Source organism: Embiotoca jacksoni, unplaced genomic scaffold (assembly GCF_022577435.1).
Source record: "Embiotoca jacksoni isolate LCO1_2020_lvr unplaced genomic scaffold, fEmbJac1.0.p SCAF_35, whole genome shotgun sequence".
Taxonomy (NCBI): Eukaryota; Metazoa; Chordata; class Actinopteri; family Embiotocidae; genus Embiotoca; species Embiotoca jacksoni.
Window position 1 is genome coordinate 2,315,592 of NW_027185387.1, and position 17,353 is coordinate 2,332,944.

At 46.1% G+C, this 17,353-nt stretch overlaps 1 protein-coding gene across 1 annotated transcript in view; it reads left to right on the plus strand.

Annotated features, from left to right (window-relative positions):
- Positions 1-227: 227 nt before the first annotated feature.
- luzp2 (leucine zipper protein 2) overlaps positions 228-17,353 on the plus strand; it is a 145,414-nt gene continuing 128,288 nt past the window's right edge. The window contains exon 1 of the mRNA XM_069165615.1: positions 228-546. Within this exon, the coding sequence (XP_069021716.1) occupies positions 485-546 (62 nt within the window). The 5' untranslated portion in view covers positions 228-484. The remainder of the gene's footprint in view (positions 547-17,353) is intronic.

The following is a 17,353-nucleotide window of genomic DNA, read 5'->3' on the forward strand; positions in this document are numbered from 1 at the left end:
AGCGCCAAACAATGCACCCCCCCCCCCCCCCCCCCAAAAAAAAAAAAAAGAAAAAAAAAGAAATGCCTCTCACCAATAGCTGAAGCTGCACGGGCGCTGACATCATATCACTCCCCCCCCCCCCGATCTCCCTCTCTTGATTTCAGCCCCACCCGCTCCTTTCCATTACGGAGTCGGTCCGTGTCCCTGTGTTATTTAAAGCCAGAGATCCTCCCTCTCGCTGAGCCACTGTGTTGCATCTGTCTGCCTCGCTGCTCGTGTGTCTGGGTGCGCGCGTAGGCGCGCGCGTGTGTGTGTGTGCGCGCGCGGCGCGCGTGTATACGAGAGTGCGCTAAGAAAAACGCAGGCAGCCAGTGGGAGAGCTCGAGAGCGGCGGAGAGAGACGCGGGGGGGAAAAGGCACCAAAAAAAAAAAAAAAAAAAAAAAAAAAGGAAAAGGAAAAAGCATCCGAGGAAGGGAGAAGGAACGGGAGTGTGAGACAGCTATGAAATTCATCCGAGCTATTTGCTTACTGCTTCTCTGTCCAGCTTTGAGCCTCAACACCAGGTAAGAGAGGAATCAAAGGACGTGGGGGTGGAGGGGGGGGGGGGGGTTCCTCTTCTTTTATTTTTGTCAGTTTCACCCCGCTGGAGACTCTGAAACAAAACAAACAAACAAACAAAAAAAAATACATGGTTTTTTTTTTGTTTGTTTGTTGTTGTTGTTGTTGTTGAAAGCGTAGCGATTTTAGATTACTAATCTGGAGGTCCGTTTCAGTTCCTGCCAAGTGCTTGAAGCCTTTTAATTCGTCCCGGCAGTGGCTTTCTCTGCGTGCTTAAAAGCGTGTTGGGAGACTTAAAAAAATTTTAAAAAAAAGGAGGAAGGAAAAAGGGGGGCTTTATCTGTTGAACTAGGCTTATTATCTTTGTCAGGCTGAGAGACAGTTGTCCTTTTTGTGGCGCTAATTCATGTGAATTCTGCCTCCTCCTCCTCCTCTTCCTCCTCCGATGCCTCCGATGCCTCCTGAATAGCGGCGACGTTGCTCTTTTTTTTGGGGGGGGGGGGGGGGACTTTTTTTTTTTTTTTTTTTTGCTGCCTGCCTGGTAGGAGAAGGGAGCAAGTTGAAGTCAGGGGAACTGAGAGGGAGAAAGGACAAGGGACAAGGCTACTTGTGTTGCAGTGCCTTTTACAAAAAAAAAAAAAAAAAAAAAAAAAAAAAAAAAAAAAAAAGAGAGCAGGTGTGTGTGTGTGTGTGTGTGTGTGTGTGTGTGTGTGTGTGTGTGTGATCACGTGTGCGTTTCTGTAAGATGTTACTTATCTGCAACGTAAAGCGGAAGCGGGAGTGACTGACGGGCGAGGAGAACGAAAACCTGGGGGGGGGGGGGGGGCAGCAATGTGCAGAGAGGGAGTTTTGATGATTAATTAAATCATTGATAAAAAAAATCATCCTTCTTCTCTGTCGGAGCCTGATGACACCGCTGCCTTAATGAGGAGCCGTGAGAGGGAATTCAGGATGATGGTGGTGGTGGTGGTGGGGGGGGGGGGGGGGGGGGGGCTTTGACTATACCGCCGGAGACATCACACTCAGGATACACATGCATTATAAAACTTGCCCCCCCCCCTCCCCACCACACACACACACACCCTCCCACAACCCCCCCCCCTCTCTCTTTTTGTTTTTGTTTTTGTTTCTCATCATTACCCCCCCCCCCCCCAAAAAAAAAAACAACAAAACACAAACAAAACATTTCCAATACCGTTTCCATCTCCTGACGGTGGGACGCAGCTGCTCCGGGGAGAGAGAACAATGGCTTTGAACTCTCCGTGCTTCTCGCTGTTGATTTTTTTTTTTTTTAAACCGAACAGACAAATGTTTTGGACGCCTACAATCTTGTCAGTGCGTTTTGCTAAACGCCAGAGAAAGGATACGGGGTAGGGGTGGTGGGGAGGGGGTGGAAATAAAAATAAAGAAGAAGAAGAAGAAGAAGAAGAAGAAGCGTATGTCGCCTCAGGAGTTGCAACAGTTCCGAGAGAATTGTGGAGTAAAAAGTCAAAGGTTACTGCCGACATCCACCACCGCGCCGAGGCGCGCCGACGGTGCACGAGTCGCAGAACCTCGGTCACCCTCGGGCACCGACCTCGAGAAGCGCCGTTTCGCCGCCCGGCCCCTCGTGTCCTGGGGTTTGCGTACGGGACTCGCTCGTTTTAAGTTTCCATTTCATCGGATCCGCGCCGCGCGTCCCCGGGGGCCCCGTCCCCGTCCCCGTCCCGTCCCCGGCCCGCGCACCGGGCGTCGTCCTCCGAGGCGACCTTTCGGGTTTCGCCGATTTGGAGGAGGGAGGCGTCGGGCGGGCGGCGATCTGTAATCTGGCAGGTCAGCGCAGATTACAGATTACAGGAGGAGGGGGAGGTGACGCCTCGACTCTCACTTTCTGAACCTTTAAACAACAAAAAAACAACAACAACAAAAACAAAACAAAAAAATAGGAAAACAGAACTCCCTCGGCAGATCTTGCTGCCGCCAACGTCGCTGCGTTCGGGGAAGCGCGAGATACCAGCTGATCTTTTAAATTGCTGTAATTGAAACAAATGACAAAAAGGATTTCTGGGATTTTCAAAACGGCGATCGGCTCGGAGCTTCCCCCCCCTCGACAGACGGAGCTTTTCCCCGGTCGCCGCCGTGTAACTTAAAAGTGAAGAACCGGCTCGTCGTTGGATTTATTTATTTAAAAAAAAATGTTTTTTTTGTAGTTGTTGTCAGACAAGATGGAGAGTGAATTTTTGACACCGACGGAAGGATGCGTTCAGGGAAGTACGAGATGATCCTTTAAATGCCGTCATTGAAATAAATGACAACGATTTTGGGGGACTTTATAATCAACTCAAGTGTCCTCTTCTTTTTTTGAACGGCGCTTCCTCCTCGGTAAATGGAGTTTTTTTTTTTTATTTTTATCATTGCAGACGCGGTCAGCCTTCATCAGAAGCAGATTTGAAGGGTTTTGAACCTCTCTTTTTTTTGGGCGGCGGGGGGGCGTTTGGCTTGTTTGTTTGTTTGTTTGTTGTTGTTTTGTTTTCTTCTCTCTCTCTCTCTCTCTCTCTCCTCTGTACAGATCAAACAGCTCCACTTTTTTTTTTTTTTTTTTTACACTTTGAGATATTATTCTCTTTCAGCGCATTTCTTGAAACAGAGTTGACACATTTTCTTGACACTTATCTTTTGATGTCTCTCACCTGAGCGAGACTTCTTCCTGGAAACGGCGATATCGGGCGGGTATCTCCGCAAACATCAAATATTCACCGGCGTTTTGGACGGCAATTAAAATGACTACAGAGAGCCTCGGATTGCACTTCTGATATCTCATTCAACCGGCGCTCCCCCGGCCTGAATTTTTTTTCTCTCGCCTCGCTAGTTTAAAGCTGCGCGGTGCGCGCGGCACGCGGTTCGAGTTTGTTCGCGAGCGTCGCGGAATCGACCGGAGGTCGAGGGTGGGGCGTCAGACCCTCGCCGTCGACCCGAGGGAGGACGGCCGTGTCGATCCGCGCGATCCCACGGCGCCGCGGACGGTTCGCGGGCGGTGACGCGTGCGAGCCGGAAACGACCCGCCTCCGCTCCTCGGGCGTCGTTTACCGCTCGGGCGACGAAAAGAGCGACCGGGACGAGGCGGGGCGGTGTTCGCGGCCGCCGCCGCCGATTAATTGAAATTCAAAGGACGTTGCGCGACGACCGCGCCGCGGCGACCGCATTCGGCCACACGACAGTAATGGAGTGGGCGTCGGTAAACAGGACCTCGGGTGGCTCCTACAAATGAGAAAGTAATTAAAAGGCCCGGGCTTGGGTGCGGGGGGGGGGGGGGGGGGGTGAAGAGCGGCCAGGCGTTTTATATTCAAGGCCGACCTTTCGGGCTCCCTGTTCTCTGAAGACGTTTGTTTCTTCTTCAGACACTGAAAAGTGTGCGTCACGGATTACTTTTCATCACGACTCCCGGAACACAAACCTTTTTTTTTTTTTTCTTTTATCACGGACAACAGCGTCGTCCTCAGACAAGCGACGATGTGGCGGAGCTATCGGATCGGCGGGCCGGTTCGAGAAGGCCGTCGGGCCGGAAACCTCCCGGGAGAGTTGAACAGAGTAAAAAAAAACGCAGGCCCGACTTGCGGTGAAACTTCATCCGACCTGCTATTGAGTCCACCTTAAAAGGAATTATCATTCTCCTTGAGCAAACAAATGCGCCCGACGTGATTATCAGCCGGGGGAACGAGTGGCATCGCCGCGTTTAACTCCCGACAGATAAACGCCCCTCAGACGAATAGCGAAAGCTAATTATCCGAAGCTGCGTGTTCATGGGAAGCGGGGCGTGCCGCGACTGTTTCGTCGGTGTTTTTCCTCAGTTCAGAACGTGTTTTGTTCAAGTTTTCTGCCGCTGCGGTGTTATATAACCATATTTCCGCCGGCAGGACATTTTCTGGAGCAATTTTTTTTTTTCACACCGGATTACTGATACTGGAAAGTTTAAATCTGTTAGTTTTTCAATTTGAATGCAAAGTGTTCTCTCTTACGGGTGATCAGAAGCACGGTGTCGACAGAAGGAGGGATTTTCCAAAGAACCTGAATTCCGATGCTCCTGATTTCATCTCGCAAAGCATCCTGCAAAACCTTTCTTCGAGACAAACCGCGGTCATGGACTGCTGGTACGACACCTTTCCGGTGTTGCATTATTTACTATTACCAAAAAAACAACAACTAAAACCAGCATTCGTTACTCGATTTCCAAAAGTAATGATTCCCGTGTGGATGGATTTCGCCCACCCCTCAATGATATCACAACCCCATCAGGCGTTTGCATCCTAAGACTCTCGACTTTCGCTCTGCGTTACTGTTCAAACGTTTGTTTTTTTATATTCATCGCTTTGCTGTCGACTCCGCGCACCTGCGATTTACCGCATTCGCCCCCTTTTGGCTCCGTGTTTGGTCTCTCCAAACTTCCCCTAAATGCTCCACTATCTTCAGCTGTTTTATTTCTGCGTCTGGCTGCCATTTGGTGCTGAGCAGGTAGTGGACTGTGGGTTTTAAAGTTTTTGTTTTGTGTGTGTGTGTGTGTGTGTGTGTGTGTGCTGATAACAGCTGCCTACAGCACCCACAAAAAAAAACAACCAAAAAAACCAACTAAAAAGCCTCTGTTAAAGGGTGAAAGTGAACCAAAGGGAAATAGTTTTGGACTGCAGCGAAAAACAGCTTTAAAACTGGGGCTTCGCGCGATCGCACTCGGATTCGTCGCCACGCGGGACCTCTTTTCACGTCGTCGCGTCGCCGTTTGATGCATTGTCGTCGCAGAAACATCGACCGGATGTGAATCTTTACCGCTGCATCGTCCGGCACTTGATTCCGTCAGTTACAGGTATTAGTCACTGTTGTAATCGGCAGCCACTTAATCGCTCAGTCCCTGTAAACACGACGCTCGTGCACTCTCCGTGGTGAGTCATTAGCGGGTGGGGGTGGGGGGGGGGGGCTTTTTGTTTTACAGTGAAGTGCAAGATGTATAACCGCAATAAACAAAAGCCGAGCACCGTCCCTCGTCGCCACGGCGCCGCGTCGCTTTCAGAGGATCGTCGCCGACGAGCAAGCAGCTACGAGTGGAGGAAGAGGAACGCGTGCGTGCGATCGTTTTGCTCCGGGGGACTCTCGTCTGATCTTTTAATGTAGATGTCAGTCATGCCGTTCGATTTAAGACGGTGTGTGTATATATCTTCTATCTTCTGCTCTTCACAAGACTTCATTCAGTTTCAATCTGACGTCTGTGTCAGTCCGCTCAGACTCGCATAAGATTCCTGCTTTTTATTTGTACTTTACCAGCTGTTCAGTTTTGGATTAAGGGCTGTAACTGTAGTTATTATTGCCATTACTGATTAATGAATCAATTATTTACTCTAAAATGTCAGAAAATAGTGAGAGATCCTCTTCCTTTTTTTTTTTTTTTTTTTTTTTCTAGAATCCTCAGTGACGCCATGAAATGTTTTTACAATAATATCAAACTAAGAATAGCAGCAAATCTTCATATTAGAGTAGCTGCAATTTGAAAATATGTCATTTTATGCCAAAGAAATGATTAGTCAATTAAAACTTCAACCTTGAATGTTAATAAAGTAGCTGTTGATTAATTTTCTGTTGGCTAATCGGTCAATCACCGCAGCTCTAAGCTTGACAAGTGTTATTAGACGAAAATTGGAGTTTGGGAACTTCTATGTCGATTTAATTTTGACATCTTAACCTTCAATTTGCATACTCTTTCTTGTTTTTTTGACCACATTCACACCCGTATTGTCATAAATAAACACAAATAACCAAATGTAAAGTGTACAAGTAAGTTAAAGATACGAGTTGGGTATTTAAAAAGTGGGAAGTTTGATCACACATGGCCACTTAACAGTCCAGTTGCTTCACCCTAAACCAACCCCTCACAGCTTTACACCAACAACATGCTGTTGTTTTTCTGCCTCGAGCTGCGTTGCACCGTCTGCACTTGAATAACCCTGCACTTTTATTTACAAAGTACTTTTAAAATTCCCCAAAATAAATGCAAACTGAGCATATTAACATCTCCATTTTTTTTTTTTTTTTTTTTTTTTTTTTTTTTTTTTTAAATAACATGGCACAGACTTAACACCCACAATCAATGAATAAAATATAGATCGCAATATGTAAAGATATCCAGCGTAAATGCCATTCAGGCTGAGAGGAAACACGTCGCCGTGCCATTTGAATGCTGTTGTGGTTTCCTCGTCTACCCGGCTGCCATTTGGGGTTTTTATTTACCCGGAGAGGAGTTGCTAAGCAGACGCGCTCCTTCTCAACATGTTTCACGTTCATAAAGTTGCACTCTTTCCCACCGGGGAGACGTCCTTCACGGGTCACGTGCTCGTCCGTTGAACCGCTCCGCTGAAGCGGTTTAGTGACTTGATCAACTTTACCTTTGCAGTCGTTATCAAGGGGCAAGGAGGCGGGGGAGGAGAGAGGGGGGGGGGGGGGTGTTACAGGTTCACCTCGCCCACCCTGATTTCCTGACTTCTTGTCTAGTCATTAAGCTGACACCAGTAATCTCGCCCATCCCCTGATTTCAGTCTTCTCCAGTGTTTAATGGGCCATAATTGGTTCACTATGGAATGAACCAAAGCGCTCAGAGGCATTATTCACAGAAAATTAGAGAGATCAGAGAAAAAGTGGAGGTATTGGTTTTGGCGTGAACAAGAGAGGAAGATCATAAATTATACAGGTCGACACAAAAATGCTTACATCACATGAGAGGAACAGAGGGAGAGCTCTGTGGTTTGTCTTTTTTTTTTTTTTTTTTTTTTTTTTTTTTTTATTAATATATTTATTGTGTTGCAGCGTTCGTCTCTGCTCTAGTTGTGCCGTTGCCTGTTGAGGCTGCTCTGTTTTGTAAAAGCTGTCGTTAATTTCCATCAGACTGTGTCCTGGTTTATCCACGTTTAAAGGTCCCTTATTTTAAACTTTTCTTGATGTCAATAAGAGGATATTTTTTTTGTGGTTTGAAGTACCAGAAGCCACCTCTAAACATTTTGAAATCCCCTCTCTAAAGATGTGTCTCTTCTGCTCTACCGAGAACAGGCTGTTTTGTGTCTTGTGTCTTAAAGGTGCGTTTGTGTCAGCGTTCCTTCTCTTCTGATCGGCTGACTCTTTTCTTGGCGACGCACGCTCGGCCCAATCGCAAGCTCTCCTTCGGTCTTGCGGCGTTGTAGCTCCGCAACAGAATCACCGCTCTGCGTTTTGTTCCACATAAAAGGTGAGACGGTGGCCGAAGTCCGACATATGACATCAGCGGGAATTTATGACGTCATCATAAATCATAAAAACATCATGACAAAACATACGCGAGTCCAAGCGACATATTTGCCGGATAGGGGGTGCGCGCATTTCTCCAAGGACTGAGCATTTTGACAGTTTTACAGTCGTTTATATAGCACGTGGACCCGCTTTAAAGTTCTGAATTATAAAGTATAAATCTGAATTTACGCAAAATGGGACCTTTAAAAGACAACGTATTGAAATGTTTGTCGTTCATTGAAGCCTCATTTTCATCTCTGAAACAAATCTTTTATACTTGTTTAGTAGATTTTGGCATAAAATATAGTTTTTTTTCCCCCCCAAAGAAATAACAACCCAAGGCTCCGAGATAAAGGGTATTGTAACTTTAATGTTCAACCACGGCTTCGAAATGAGCTGATTAGCCCCTTGATGGTTCACTTTGAGCAAAAAAAAAAAAAAAATCTCAACAGTTACTAACAACAAAAGCTGCCCGGAGACTGGAAAACCTTATGAATAATTAGAAAATCTCAATTAGAATAAGTGGTAAATAAACAAAGGGAGACGGGGACAAGAAATCGGTTCCAGCCGGAGCGCCGGGGACACCTGTGCAAAATGATGTAGTCCAGTCGAGCAGCTGCTGCGCTGCGAATTCAGGGTCACAGCCTTCAAAGAATTTCTCTTTTTTTTTTGTATTCTTTTTTTTTTTTTTTTTACTTCTTAAGAACAGAAATACACCGACGCCCCGCAGAGACCACCGCAGTAAACCGTGCCCTAGGTCGGCTCATCCTAAGCGCGATGCAAAAATATATCTTCTGTATCCTGTAATATCCTGTTTCCCGCAGAGTTACGAAGCGCACGCTCGGGTGCCACGGGGTGAAACGGATGCGCCGTCTTCCTCGGTGTGGCTTCGGTCTTTATCTCTTCACAGAACCGGAGGCTTAAGACAAAAAAAAAAAAAAAAGACTGCAGTCCGTGTTAAATTTAGAGCGCACGCCCATTAAATGTAAACCTGTTGTGCAACTCTTCCCTGTGTGCCGTAGTTTTATACTCAATACATGTTCACCTATATTTCTCTATTCATCGTTCAGTCAAGTGAAATCACCAAAAATACAAAACACGAGAGACACCTTTATTTTATTTATTTTTGGAATCAAACTTTTTTTTTTTTTTTTATCAAATTTGATCTTTAACGGCCAGTGCGTAAAGTTTGATAGTCTGATTTACAAAAACAGTATATCAGACATTGTAAACACATGATGCAGAGACTTAAGTGCCACCAGCCGAAGGCAATAGACACGAGCGTTGACAAATTACACCACAGAAATATGTTATGATTGACAGCATTGTAATGATTTACTTAGTTGGTATTTTATTCATTGGTTTTGAGCAAAAATGGGGAATAATAACTCATGAAATGTTCCTTAATTTTGTATTGTGACATCAAAATGTAAAAGTCAATTTTCCTGTACATTTGTGGATATCTGGTTTTGTTTGTTTGATCCAGTTAAATCAACAACTGACACTTCAAGACGCTGAATGAAAAACATTGTAAATCCAGAAATAGCCCAACATTTTATTTAAATTTATTTTTTTTTTTTTAGGTATAAACAATAATTATAACTCGTTATAAACAGATAGTAAAGTTTAGGTGGTCGACAACTTCTCTTTTGTTTAATTGTAAACGACATAATTCCACCCGGGTGACGTAAACATGCAGCCGTTGTCTTCAGCGTCATGTGAACACGGCACGGCATTTAGAGGCGGGGATTTTCTTTCTTGCATCTTTCGGCGGGAGGGGGGGGGGAGGCGGGGGAGAGGGGGGGAGATTCGTGTCTTCATCGCCCCTCCTCCTGTAGGAATCATTGCTGAGCAGGCTGTTTTCAAACAAACAACATCAGCTCTCAGATCCATCTCTGCCGGGTCCGTCCCGTTCGGTTTCCAAAGTGTTCGCGGGCCACTTCACATTCTTCTGGGATTCTTCTGCCCCTAATAGGTTCCTGCAGTTTCGAGACTGAAACAAATGTGAAATTAATTTGCCGCGGTGGTGGTGGTGGGGGGGGGGGGCAGGTGTAAGGCTTCGTGTAGGTACCACGTCGCTGAGTAATCGAGGTCTGATCAGCGTTGAACGTGGGGATTGGACGAGTGTCTTGAGCTGCCAGAATTTACTCCGCGGCTGTCAGCTGGCCTTGAGCGTAATGCTGCAAAACATCTTTGATGTGAGACTTGCCCACTTGATTACTAAGCCCTCTCCTCCGATATACACAAAGCGGCCGCAGTATCTGCAAAGAGAATCAGCGCGCGGCGCGCTCGCCGACGGAGGCGCGCCGCCGACACGCGGCGGCAAACAAAACAAACTCGTGTTCAAGAGTTGAAATTGATTTCCGAAGAGATCGCGTAAAGCTGCCAAACAGGCGCTGCGTTTTTTTTTTTTCTTTCATTTTTTTTCCCTTTTATTTCCTGTCTTTTATTAACTCCGCCATATTTGCTCCTCGCTCTCTGCTCGGTATACTGTACATCTCAGCCGCGCGCTCCCATGTACCCATCTTTTTTTTTCTTTTTTTTTTTTTTTTTTTCCAAGAAACATAATATCTGCTTCTTTTGGCGAAAGCTACATAAATCTGAATCCTTTATCAGCCGCCAGCACACCTCCTCCAAAGACGCCCGGGCGGATTCTGTTATTTTTTTTTTTTTATCTAATCGCTTCCTGAGCATATTCTGGTGTCAGGATCCATCTTGGTTGACAAGTGCCGGTTCCATTCGAGTCCCCCTACCGTGCTGTGTTTCCAGTGTTTTGCCACGACACCTTGAATGATAAGTGTGCCGCTCGGCGTGTACGGGGACGGGGTTGGACTTCAGCCCGTGGCGGTGGCGTTCGGCGCCGGGGAGCCGTTTCGGTGTCGCGCCCCGCGGCGGCGGTTCATCTCCTAAATGTTTTTGTTTCATATTTCGCTGGAGGATTTTATGCCCGCAGACCTCGGCGTTCGACGGCGCTTCGGAGACTCGTGCTTATTCAGTGTAAAAAGAAAAGAACAAAAAAAAAAATGGCCTCTGGAAGCGGGAGGTCTCAGAGACGTCATTAATCCTCGGGCTTTTGGTCAAAGGAGCCACAGTTTGCGTTAATTTGCGGCCTCTGTGAAACCAAAGGCAGATTTTTAGATGAGAGCTGTATATTTCTGCCTCTTGCTCTATTGTGCGTTTATGGCTTTGAATTAGCAGTTTGCCGTTTTTAATAGATTGGAAATCGTCCAAACATTCTGAAAATGTTTTTCCCCTTTATGAGCCGGGCGTTACGGGGAGAGCAGAGCTGTAAACATCCTGCAGCAGGCCTCCTTGTAATTCCTTGACCCCTGAAACAAGTGATCTTCACATGATCCTTGCAGGATTAAGGAGGTCTTGTCACTTGCCAATCAATTTCTTCTGCTCGGTTTATTATTTGGCCACAAATGGAAACTCACTCATGCAATTCACTCCCCTGCTGATTGCATCTCTCTGATCAATGTGAGTCTGTCTCGCTTTTAACATTTTTTTTTTTTTTTCATTCTTATATTTCTGACTGAGCCGACCGCAAACGGAGGAAGTCCGTATTCTAAAACGTGGACCTTTCTCCTTCCGTTTGTACGTGTGTGCATTGAACCTCGCCGCCGGGCAGCGAGAGGGCAGCGGGAAGGTGTTATGTTGCTGAAGTCCACCACTCCCATTTGCCTGTCTGTCAGATGTCTTGCTTGGCTGAGCTCCACACAGTGATGGCGTTGACAAAATGACAGGAGAGAGGAGAGGGAGGGTCGGGGGAGGGGAGGGGAGGGGAGGGGAGGAGGGGGGGGGGGCACACTCCAGCGAATGTCAATTTGGCTGCAAAGCAAGCTTCCCCCAGGAGCACCAAAAGAAGCACCAGCGCACCAAAAAAACAGAAAGAGAGAGAGAGAGAAGAGCCCCAGAGAATATTTACAGGGAACAGACCGGGTCACGTACATCGCCCACCCCACGCGCGCACGCGACGCGGGCGTGACGCGGACGGACCCGCGGGTCGGCGACGACGCCCCGGCAGCTGCGATTGGCCGGGCCCGCACGTCGACTTCGCCCGTCGTAGGTGCTGCCGGGACGCGACTGCGTCCCTTCACGTCCCGGGTCCTCCTCCCGGACTCGCTCGCTGTCCCGACTTGACTGGTGGGATTAAAAAAAAAAAAAAAAAAAGCCTCCTGATGCGTTTTCTGATCTTCTAATCTGTCTAACAGGAGGCGCAGTAACACAGCCGCCCTGTAATGTGTAAACGGGGGGTGGTGGGGAGGTGAGGTGGGGGAGGTTTGGAGGGGGAGGCGGGGGGAGGGGGTGGGGTGGGGGGGTTCGGAGGTTACCGGGGACGTTTTACGCAGATGTGAATCTGTAAACCGCACATTAGAATTCAAGAGTACTCCTGCTCGTGGCGCCGTTAACCGTCTGGAGCCGCTTTCGCGAAAACTCACCTCGGATGTGTAAATAAGTTATACCGAACGAGCTCCCCTGCCGTGTTTTGCAAATTAGCATTTGATGACAGGTGTTTGGATTAACACTGATTTAATGAGCTTTATGAAAGTCCCCGGAGGATGAATGCGGGGTTTTGGGATTACCTACTTCCAGGATACCGTTAAGGACGGGCAAATGGAAAAAAAAAAAATCTCTTTTTCAAACCCATTAAAACGTGTCCACGTCCTTATCTGCACAAATTCCCAACCAGGAACACATCACGACATCACTCCGGCAACGCTTTCACCGACGCGCAGCTGGAGCAGATGTCTTCATTGCGCAGATGGGCTTTAATGTACGAAACATACTCGAAAAGAGCCTTCTAGTTCATCCAACGATACCTCAAACCGCTATCCGCGTCGAGTAACAGAACTTCCCGTGCAGCTGTTTAAAGGGGACTTTCGGGGGTAAAAAAAACACAGCTTCAGGGGTTTGCAGTTTTTCCTGAAGGTCTCGATTTAGCGTTTAACTTGAGTTCAGTCCACGCCGGCTCCAACACCAGAGTGTCGAAAACATCGCAACCGCGCGTGTCGTGACGTCACGTTTCCTTTGAGATGCGGCTCGTAAAAATGGTTTCTTTCCTTCTAGCAAAAAAAAACGGCGGCACGGCTGTCAGTCGGCATCGCTCATTTTTGTTTATTTACAAGTGACGGGTGGATTAAAAACGCGCCGTGCGGGACCACGGGTCGTCACGTCGCCGCATTCAAACGTATCGGGATTAAATCTTAAACATGCATTCGCCATTCAAAATAACTGGCTTTTTTTTTGGTTTTGTTTATACGGCAGATGGAATAGGCAACGCTCATAGACAATATTTGATCGGCAAAAAACAAAACCTTGAAGCAGTTGATATCCGCTGTCTACTTTAACTCCTCGTAGGTGAGGAGAATATTCTACCGTCTCTCCCGCAGAGCGTCGACCCGGAGCATGCTTCAGTAAACAAACGGAAGTTCCTACAGTATGTAGGGTGTTGCATTATCTTATGTTCAGGGAGTATTTCACCTGAAGACCCTAATGAGACTCATCAAACAGTCGTGTGTGTGTGTGTGCGCGCGCGCGCGTGTGTGTGTGTGTGTGTGTGTGTGTGCCTGTGTGTGTGTGTGTGGGGCTGCAGTTAGTGAGAATCTGCACTACAAAGCGCATTGTGTCTTCCCACCTGCAGGCGTTGTGAATAATTTTCTCTCTTGCTCTGAGGGTTTTTAATGTGTTCATTCTCGTGAGCACATTATGCATACTAGTTGTGAGAATCCCAAACTGCCAGATGAGGTTGGAGTCTTGAATAAACAAAGGAATGCAGATTTTTTTTTTTTTTTTTTATTGCGAAGCGTCCACTTTCGGGATTGGTTGATGAATAGATTTATTATTCGATCGGAGCCGGAAATTACCGGGCAAAAAAAACAACAAAGTGCGGTTTTATCAGTGTGCTGTGGTGTTCTTACGGTAACTTCGACATGATTGGGTTTCGGGACTGTTGGTCTTCCCTTCCTCGCGGTTTTTCTTTCCTTTGACTCCCATTAGCAAAATCTAAAACTCACTCCTCCTTTTGGACATTTGTCAACTTTACTTATTGACAAAAAAAGGTGCCGCGAGCTGAAAAACCATAAAAATTTTGGTTTGAATTTATTTTGGTTTGTGTACCCTGTTTATTAAATGTTTAGTGTTTATGTCCTTTTTGTTGTTATCCAATGTTACACAACCAGTTGTTTCTCGGGGGGGGGGGGGGGTGAAGTGATTGATTTGTCAGACCAAGCCAGATGTCTGCAGATGTCACCCTGAGTTCTTTGACACATGACAGCACTTATTAATATTTCTGATATCGCCGATGTATATTTGAATTGCTAAATGATGAATTGATAATTAGTGGCGGCGCAATGTCCGATTTTCCAAAACTACTGGAAACTAGTAAACAATTCTGCGGGGATTTCTTAAGTAATTAACACTTAATGATAAAACGCCATCGTCTAGCATTTTCTTTTTTCTTTTTCTTTGTTGCTCCAATACTTTCGTACTCCGTCACACCAATAAAACCATTAGAAAAGAGAATCAGAGGCCCCCTGCAGGGTCTCACGCACACTGTAGTGGCTGAGACGACGTCACACTACGGTATCAAGCCGGAAACCTGACAGCTTTAAAAAGACATGAGCAGCGGTCACCTGTGGGAGTTAAAAATAAATAAATAAATAAAAAAAAATCCACCCTCCCCCTCTCCCCCCGTTGAACACGACCTTGTCAATCTTTTCCTTATCAGCCTCCATCCAGACAAAGGGTCCGTGGTGCCACCTGCTGTGGGCATCGACCGCCGCTCGGTGGGAGCGACTCTCGCGAAGCGAGTCTGTCCTTGAATTTGTGAAGATATATCGAGGCCCGGTCCTTCGCATCCGCCCGCTGCGTTCAGACGCGCTTCATGGATACATACGTCGAAAAGTAGTCGTAAAAGCGTGAAAAGAACTTCGGTGCTCGGACGGCTGAAACTCTCACAGAACATTTTTAGTGTTTACTGTAAAAAAAAGGAAATGCTTGCCGCCAGTAAAAGTAAACGGTTTGTTTTGAGTCCTCTGTCATCCACATCCCAATACCGCCGACTGTTCGGAGTCCCTCCAATCGTGTGTAATAGGTTATACAATTTACATGAATCCAACAGCTCCCAACCTGTGTTAACAACAGGTTCCTCTGAATATAGTGCTTGGCTGCATAGCGAGCAGAATCCCATTACTTAAATGGATAGGACTAATAATAAAATATTACTTCCAACCTAACTGGATTAACAATGATCTTGTGCTCTTGGGAATTTGTCGAGCTGCCTTTTCTACATAAACACCTTTTTATATACAAAGCTTTTAAGCAAGTTCATTTCACTTCTGCTGCTTTGTGTTCATGGATTGGAGGAGGGATAATAAATGCGTGCCGGACAAACAAGCAGTGGAAGAAATAAAAAAAAATAAATAAAAAAAGGCAGGGCTCCTTTTCAATAGTCTGTTTATGTGCTTACTGCTGCAGCGCACTGTATAGCTGAATTAATGCCAAGCGCACAAGTTAGGTCGGCGGGGGAATGCGAGGCATCGGGAAAATAAAGGGAAAATACAGGCAGTTTGTAAGACTCCACGCCACAGAAAATGCAGATGAAAGGAAAGAGAAAGACACTCTGAATCAGCAACCGTGAATCAATAGTGAGGCGCGATGTGCGAAGGACTCCGGTCTCCGTTACGCCGATCGGTATCTCTGGATCTTCTTCGACGTTCACGTCCTGTGGGTTTGAATCCTTTTACGATTTGATTTTTTTAGCTGCTGAGCACCAAATGAGTTGGCTTTGAAAAAAAAAAAGGTCAAATGAATCTACAAATTAGGTCATCGTTAAGCTCTGAAGCCGGATTCCACCGGAACGTCGGCGTTTTGTGTCCGATCCGTCAATGAACGTTGTTCACCGACACGTGTACTTAACATGCGTATTATCAACTTGATGAAATCTTCACCGCGACTTGCGTTTCATGACTTTGCTTCTGTGCAGTCCCAGGTCCGACGGGGAGCTCGATCGATCGCCGCCGGGCTCGACGGCGTGATTCAGTGACCGTCGGCACTGCGACATCGTGATCTTGACCGGCTCGCTGAAAAGTACGCTCCCAGTTTATTTTTGACAGAAGCCGGGCGGAAGACGCGTAAAGTCGAACAGGGCGCGGATCGGCAAAGGCGGGAAGACGATCGGAGGGATTTCGGAGATTGCGGCCAATTTTCAAAATAAAACGAGCCTCCTGGTAGTGCGTCGCACCGCGTCGGCGTTCGTCCCTCCGGTGTCTCAAGTAGGACAAGAAATGTGTTCTCATGCTACAGGCGCTATACAATACTTATGTGAAATGGTATGTGTAGTAGTTTATGAATTATGAAATGAAACCACAGCCAGCTGTATTAACTTTGTCCGTAGGCTACAAAAAGAAAAGTGGGAAGTAACACAAAACAGACTACAAAAGAAACGATACAACCACGTAGCCTACTTTCTGACGCCGGAAGCATAAAAATCAAGGAGAAATTAAGAATTCAACAAAATCCCGCAGACGAAACACTTTACTTCTGGAACGTTCCCTGCGGGGAATGAAGTCGTGCCGTCACGTTTTGAAATGGACCTTTTCACAAAATACACGCAAAAAAAAAGAAGAAAAAAGTTGGAATAATTTGCATATACGATATCTTTTTGTATCATAATTGACACGTAAGACCTTTATGTCAATTTATTGACCACGATAAAGTTTATTTTACAAAAACAAACCGATGTTGCTCATTGGATTTGGAGCATTTAGAACATTTGAGTGAAATTGGTTTTGCTTGTGGTAGGTATAATGCAGATTGCATCATACAAGGCAATACAATAACAGTTTTAGGATTTGCAGAAAAATGACCTCACCTGTTGTATCATATTTGATACACACATTTTCAACACAATTTTCTATGGCACACAATGTAGTGATTATGAATACATATCCATATTGAAATAGTGGTAGCAACATACATGTTATTCTGATTTATTTTTTAAACCAGCAAACATTTCCCTGCCAAAAACTTGACGGCAGCCATCTTGGATCTGGCAACCCAAGGCACGCTAGCGCTTGCAGTGCCCAGATAGTCCACCAGGGGGGCAGATAACAGGTTTTTCAGGAAAGCATTGATCCTTTGGATAATTTAGAAGTATCAAATACGATCCAAATGGCTTTAGTTTATTGGCTATACCTCCACCATAGAGTGTGTCTGCAGTTTGTACATAACACTGAAGTATGTTAATTTAAACCGGTGAAATAAAGGACGCAATTTGTGCTCTTGTCTAAAGTTACCAGCTGGATTTTGAAGTCGCCAATAAGTGGAACCACTAAATTGGACTCCCAAGGCAAACTAGATAAAACCTCAGATTTTGATCTCATAATTAGCAGATGAAATACGGCCGCAGTGACAGAATTACGGTCACATACTTGTATGAGAATAATTACATCGACACCACACGTTCACCGCGTAGTACAGACACGATAAGTGTGATTCGTGCGCGTATAGATATTAATGCGGGTAATTCAG